This window comes from Onychostoma macrolepis, chromosome 21 (genome assembly GCF_012432095.1).
Source record: "Onychostoma macrolepis isolate SWU-2019 chromosome 21, ASM1243209v1, whole genome shotgun sequence".
Classification (NCBI taxonomy): domain Eukaryota; kingdom Metazoa; phylum Chordata; class Actinopteri; order Cypriniformes; family Cyprinidae; genus Onychostoma; species Onychostoma macrolepis.
The window spans coordinates 25,065,818-25,073,273 of NC_081175.1; the positions used below are offsets into that span (position 1 = coordinate 25,065,818).

General features: G+C 37.5%; 1 protein-coding gene across 1 annotated transcript in view; it reads right to left on the reverse strand.

Annotated features, from left to right (window-relative positions):
- olfm1b (olfactomedin 1b) overlaps window positions 1-3,184 on the reverse strand; it is a 33,037-nt gene extending 29,853 nt beyond the window's left edge. The window contains exon 1 of the mRNA XM_058758913.1: window positions 2,700-3,184. Coding sequence (XP_058614896.1) covers window positions 2,700-2,765 — 66 coding nt within the window. The 5' untranslated portion in view covers window positions 2,766-3,184. The remainder of the gene's footprint in view (window positions 1-2,699) is intronic.
- Window positions 3,185-7,456: the final 4,272 nt, after the last annotated feature.

A 7,456-nucleotide genomic window follows, 5' to 3' on the forward strand; every position in this document is an offset into this window, starting at 1 on the left:
CCATTAAAGCACCACTACACAACTGGTTTTCTAAAGAGCTAGAGGATAAAAAAAGCTTTTTGAGGAGCTCAAGTAGACTCTCTTTTGACATTAATCCATAAACTCTTAGGTTTCTAAACATAATCTTTATTTTTTAAGAGTGTTGAATCCAGTAATAAAGCATGTATGCCATGCTCAGAACAGAAAATGGGCCCTGTGACTCATCTCAACTCCTCCTAAACACACACACAAACTGAAAGCCAACTCAATTTCCACAGCGCAATTATCAAACAATGACAATTTCCTGAGTTTGAAACTAGATCACTGCATTTGTGAGAGACGAGCATATGACTTTGTCCCGACATGCATTTGCTCACACCTGTGCTCCTAAGGTACTTCATGTGTTTAATTTAACACTGACAGTAGCCAAATTGAATCCCAGAATGCTGTTTTGCTGTTTTTGTCCTTGTGTATTTATGGGACAGTTATGATTTTTGGATATGAAATGATTGTATGTGACATGTCTTTCATCTAATACTTGAATGGATTTGATGTGTTTGTTTATATGTTGCGAGGTCTTCTTCTCAAACCCGGCTAAAGCTGAGGAAAATGCCAAATTGTCACCGATTCAATGGGCCGTAAATCTCCGAGATGAGAAGATGAACAGAGCCACGCGGCGGTAATTGATGGGTTTGGCAGAGTCAGTTTGAGATTTACTTGCGCGCACATGCCGAGTAAGCATGCTGCCCCGCTGCGAGCCTAATGCAACATTTACACAGGCTGTACGGTTCACATGCTCATCCTTTCCGATCAATATGAAAATACATGCTACAGTGAGATGCTGGTTAAAGTAATAACTGAAGCGTGAAGAGCTCTGTTTGCATATGTAGGAGCCAAGAACACTGCACACTGGGTAATGTTAGTAAGAGCGGCCAAATGCTCTTCAATTCTCTAGTGCAAAGCTCTAGTTTCTTTCTGTAACACTTTACCATATTAGTGTCCATTTTACCAAGGATGTACACCTTTGGGGGAGAGTTTTTTGAGTTTTTTTGTGTCTCATTTCAGTGTTGCATTGCTTAACAATTAAAATAAAAATAGAGGTACAGTTTAACCCATTAAACACTATACATCTACAACATATTTTCATTCATGCATAATTAAATATGGCATATGTCCCAAGGTATATAGAAACCATTATGACAGGTGGTGACTTGTTGGCCCCAATTTGAGAAATTTCTATATTCGTTCCCTCTCTTTTTGCGAAATAATCATAATCAGGCGCTATTATGTGCACTTTTTTGAATTATTCCTACTCTCTTTCATGTAATTAGTAGTGCTGGTCCCACTTTATATTAGGTGGCCTTAACTACTGTGTACTTACATTTGAATTAATCATTTGGTACAATGCACTTATTGTGTACATACGTGTTTTTACATTGTACTTATATTTTTAAAATTTCTGTAATTACATCTGTAATTAATTTCTGTAATTACATTTATAGTTACACTGTTGACCCATCCCTTACACCTAACCCACCCTTAAACCTACCCATACCACCAAGCCTGTCCCTAACCTTACCCGTATCCCACCCACCTTAATAGCAGCAATAGTGTTTTGCAATACAGTATGAACACAATAAGTACATTGTACTTATTTTTTGATGTAAGTGCATAGTAGTTAAGGCCACCTAATATAAAGTGTGACCGTAGTGCTAATAATAGCAATGTGCAATTACAGCTCTACAAAATGTGAAGTGTATTAATATTACTTAGCACTTCTCAAGTTCTGTTTGGGGTCTCCCAAGGCCTTCAATAGCTCAAAAACGTACTTATATCAGCTTGATACTCATTGACTTGCGTTAGTTATATATGTGAGCTTGTTATAACACACTTAAAACATAATTTAGGTCTCAGAAATATGAGTAAATGCAATAAAATGCAACATTAAATACAGTTCTGCTAGATTTGTTTTGTGTTTTTCTGCAAATGTATACTTTCAATGATCAAAATGACCCCAAACAGAAGCATTTGGTCACATTTCTGAAAAGTGCATGTGCGCTTTAGGATAATATCTGCTGGATTGAGGTTGATTCCATGAGAAGAAAATAAAAAGCTTAGGTTACACTTTATTTTAAGGAGTACTTGTTACAGTGTAATTATACATTTAATTACGGACTAGGGTTTTAGTTTAGGGTTACTTGCATGTAATTATGCATAATTTGTTGTTATTATAATAGCAAGCACATGTAACCTGTAACAAGGACACCTTAAAATAAAGTGTCACCAAAGCTTATTTTCACTATTGTTATTTCTATGCTTACAGAATTGGAATCCTTGGGACCCCAAACAAGGAATGCAAAGTCAGACTAAACAATAGATTGAATAGGTTGAATACAGTCATATAAATGTTTGCTTTAATACATGAGATGTAAATTTGTAAATAACGCGCTTTTCGTGCAACTTGGTCGTGCGTGCTTGTTTCTCCTGTTTGCTGTGAGCTGTCATTGAGTATAAACGTGGACTCTTCATATCTCTGGGCTTGTAATCCCATTCGTTAATCTCTTCTGCCCATTAATTCGGCTAATTCACCGCAGTCGGATCTGTGTGAGACGTGAGTGTGTGTGTGTGTGTGTGTGTGTGAGAGAGAGAGAGAGAGAGAGAGCGTGTGTGTGTGTGTGTGTGTGTGTGTGTGTGGGAGGTAAAGATGGCGATAGACCTACTTGCGTGAGTTCCGTGCCCATCAGCACCAGCACGATGAGACTCAAGAGCTTGTTCACGCGCTGCATCTCGCGCCTCCGCTCGTTCGGTCTCGCTCTCGCATGCAGATCCGGTCCGGTGCCTCGTTAAGACCCGCTCTTCGGTGCTCTCTCCTCGCTCCTCTGTCCCCGGTTCTCGCTGCTCTCTCTTTCTCGTTCTCGCTCTCTCTCTCTCTCTCTCTCTTCTCTTCTCTTCTCAGCAACGGAATGACAGAGAAACAGCACTCGGTCTCGCGCAGCCGTCTCTGGGCATCTCGCGTGCGGAGCGTCGTCTCTCTGCCTCCCTGCGACTCCCGTTCCCGTTAGATGAGCGGCTCCGGAGGTCTAGCGTCACGCAGGGAGGTCTGGTTAGCCCCAAACTTTGTGTGTATCTCGTTGTGTGAGGCAGAGAGATTGGGGAGCGCGAGCTGTCCTAGGTAATGAAACCGGATGTGACATACGGCGCGCGTGGGAAATTCAACGGGGATGAGAGAGAGGAGGAAGAGCGGGACTGAGCTAATTGGTCGAACCTTGCGCGGCGTCAAAACAGTCTTAATACACTTGTTACGGACATTTTATCTGCAAAAGGCGTTTGAAACGAAGGATAGGCTACAACGAATTTCAAACGAAATTAGATGATAGATTTTCTAAAGCAAATCTGGTAATTCTTGTATGTATCACAGTTTCCACAAAAGAAGAATCAATCCTTTGATACATTACCTGAAAGCTGAATAAATAAGCTTGCCATTGATTTATGGTTTGTTAGGATAGGACAATATTTGGCCGAGATACAATTATTTGGAAATCTGGAATCTGAGGGTGCAAAAAAATAAAAAATAAATATTGAGAAAGTCGCTTGTCCAAGTGAAGTTCTTAGCTATGCATATTACTAATCAAAAATTAAGTTTTGATACATTTACGGTAGGAAATTTAAAAAAAAATATCTCCATGGAACATATAATATTCTAATGATTTTTGGCATAAAAGAAAAAATAATTTTGACCCATAGGCTATTTTTGGCTATTGCTACAAATATACCAGTGCTACTTATGTCTGGTTTTGTGGTTCAGGGTCACAAATATCCAGCAGCATAGCTGTTTTCTACATTGATGATGATAAAAAAAAAAATTATTGAGTAGCAAATCAACATATTAGAATGATTTCTGAAAATTCAGATTTGCATCAAAGGAATAAATTACATAAATTAATTAAAATATGTTACAATACAAAACTGTTTTTATTGTACATTTAAACAAAAAATGCAGCCATGGTGAGCCTAAGAGATGTCTTCAAAAACTTTTTTAAAAATCATACCAACCTACACCTGACAGCAAACAAGACTTGGGAGTTTTGTGGTTTTTGTTGTTTTAAATTGTAATAATATTTCACAATATTCAGTTTTACTGTATTTTTGATTAAATAAATGCAGCCTAGGTGAGCATGGCATAAGTACTGTATAATGACCTCTAAAATTTTGGGAGATTATTAAGTGTGACTTAAGCCACACTTACTGTAAATTATATATTGACTTAATTGCATTAGGTAACAAAATATAACACCAAGTGGCATTTATCTTGAAGAAAGTGAGCACACAACACTTTTCAAGCAAAACTTTTAACACAAAGAAGTTTAGGGTGTAAGATATACTGTTCTTCTAAAAGCTAAAGTTACAAGTCATTGAGCAAAAATGAAGAAAATTAAAGTCATTCCTGAGAAAAGATGCTGCGGCATTTGTCAAAATGCCACTTGAATTGATGTTTTATCATCTTTGCAATAACATTCAGACATTTTAAGTATCCAAATATATTTTGGGGCCACTCTATTTGTGTGTGTGTGGAGAAAGTTTGTGGTCAGTTTGCAAGATTTATATTATCAATAGCAGCATTATTCCAGTTCTATGCATTATTGATTGGTGTGTGGAAGCTATTATGGCAAATTGATATGCCTTTATTTCACTGCAGAAAGGACGAGTAATGTGCTCAGCCCGTATAAGACATTTAGACTAACACCCATGTAGATAATATAGTAAGGTGTTTAAAAATATGATTAAATATTAGACATGATTCATATCAGCAGCACAGGGTTTAAAATAATTATGAGAAGGCTACATTTTACGATTCAGTAGAAGCATTAATGATTCAGTTTGGTTTAGAAATTTGTGTTAATGCTTATTAATAAAATCATAGCAGGTGCTTTTCTAACATCTCTGTCTTATTAAATAAACTCACATCTTTGTGACCAACTAAGGTTTGCAGAAGGTAAAACATGTATTGGTGTGTTTATGGCATGACAAAACACATTTACATGTAAATCTATGCAGTGCAGCTTATTTTGTATATGCAATTTTGCTTTTGCCATTAATCTTCAGTGGATGATTTCTCTTGCTGCATTACAACATTATTGGCTCTGTTTGCAAAGAAAGTTTAAATTCCTACTTTGTAATACAAAATGTTTTCAATTAGACAAGTCTGGTTATCCACTTTGTTTGTCTGAGCTGGTTTGCCAAAATGTTGGGTGACGTCACCATTCAAACATTTGGCAGCATATTTATTCAATTAATTAAAACATTTATAACAGGTTCTGTTGCTGAGCAACACGCCAGCTTGCTGGTCTGTTGATATTGGTTGGCAAATGAGAAAATTAACATTTCATTGATACACAATGTATCCATAAATTTGACGATTCAGATGGCTACATTGAACGTCACATGAGAAATAATGGTCTTGTTAACTGTAGAAGTCGTGGTGCTACTGTATGATCTCCTGTGGTGTATCTTGAAGTCATATCATATAGTGTATATAATATACAGTAATAGTAATAAGTACTGATTATTATTTTACAGAAAGAATATACAGTTCTGTTCATGGATCTCTAGTTTGCATGCTACAAAGTGCCTCTTTTAAAGATTTTATGCTGAACACATCAATATGATGATTAGTTCATCCAAAGAAATGTTTTATAATATCCCTCTAGTATCTTTTAAAAAGATTTTGCTTCTTAGTGGACTGTTAAGAACCCACTGACCTTGCATCGGATGAGCCTTTTCAGACTGAGACTAGGAGCCAAGAAAATCACTGTCCTTATTGCATTAGAAACTCTGGTAAAATATATCCAGTGCGGTCTATAGACCTTTCACATGAATTATCAGTGATTCAGTGTGAAGGTTTAAAGAGTTAGTTCACCTAAAAACGATTTGCTGGAAATGTCCTCACCCTCAGGACATCCTAAATCTAGATGAGTTTGTTTCTTCATCAGATTTGGAGAAATTTAGCAATGCATCATTTGCGCACCAATGGAGTGAATGGGTGCCGTCAGAATGAGAGTCCAAACAGCTGATAAAAACATTACAATAATCCACAAATCCACACCACTCCAGTCCATCAGTTAATGCCTTGAAAAATGAAAAGCTGCGTGTTTGTAAGAAACAAATCCATCATTAAGGTGTTTTAAGTTTAAGCCGTCACTTCTGGCCAAAATACGAGTCCATAATTAATTATAACGCTTCCTCCAGTGAAAACGTCCATCCCCTGTTGTCCTCTCCAATCCACCAACATGCTTGTTTAGAACTGTTTTAGACTTTTTTCGCATACAAATGGTGCTTAATCTGTGAATATTTCTCTCCTGATTCAGACAAGATGACTTTTTCACTTGGGAAAACAATATTAGGGATAGAGGACTCGTATTTTAGTCGGAAGCAATGGTTTTTCACTTCTTTTCACAAGATGTTAATTGATGGACTGGAGTGGCGTGGATTACTTGTGAATTATTGTCGTGGTTTTATCAGATGTTTTGACTCTTATTCTGACGGCACCCATTCACTGCAGAGGATCCATTAGGGAGCAAGTGGTGGAATGATGAATTTCTCCAAATCTGTTCTGATGAAGACACAAACTGAATCTTGGATGGCCTGAGGGTGAGTAAATGTTCAGCAAATTTTTATTTTTGGATGAACTATTCATTTAATCACTTTTATATTTGCACGGAGGTGCACAGAGATCTGGTTTCTGCTTTTAAAGGCCAGCTGAAATTCATCAGCAATTCATGGAGTGTGAATGCAACCTCATGTCACAGAAGGGTTGGGTTTGACTAGACATCATTACCTTATTCATTAAAACGCCCTTGCGCAGGTTTATTCACGCCATTTAACATTCAGAGCAGTTATAATGCTGGAAATCATGACTGACTTTGGAGCACTTTTTATCATATAAATGGGAGTGTTAACCAGGATGCTTTCACCATTTTATTCATTTTCACCCCTGATTTCTCACCATGCTACAGAAAATCTGTAATGATCTCTTTCTGTGGCTGTGAAAGATTTACTAAAACCGATTTTTCCCTGCAGAAATGTCAATATGAATCTGAACCTCAGATCCTCCTGCGTCGCTGCAGTTTATTCTGTCCTGGCAGAAAACTAGACACAGGGAACAGAGCTTGTCTGGGTGCTTTTATATTTATACGGCTCTCCGCGTGTATGTGACGATCTCCTCGCTGGGAATGTTTCTCATGGGAACACAACCTAATTGGTTTCATCTCAGCCGGCTGTTTTATGAACATTAGTGCTCGTAAAATATCTTTATGCGTGTGTGTTTTTGCACGCCGTGTTTGGAGCATTGATCAAGCTGAGAAACTGCATATAGGATTCTTTAATGGAGTGAAATAAAGGCGGCACAAATGTGTGCTCTATTTTCGCTCACATCTATGTGTTTATGTGTCCATGTGTGGCAGTGAATGCTTTATATAAC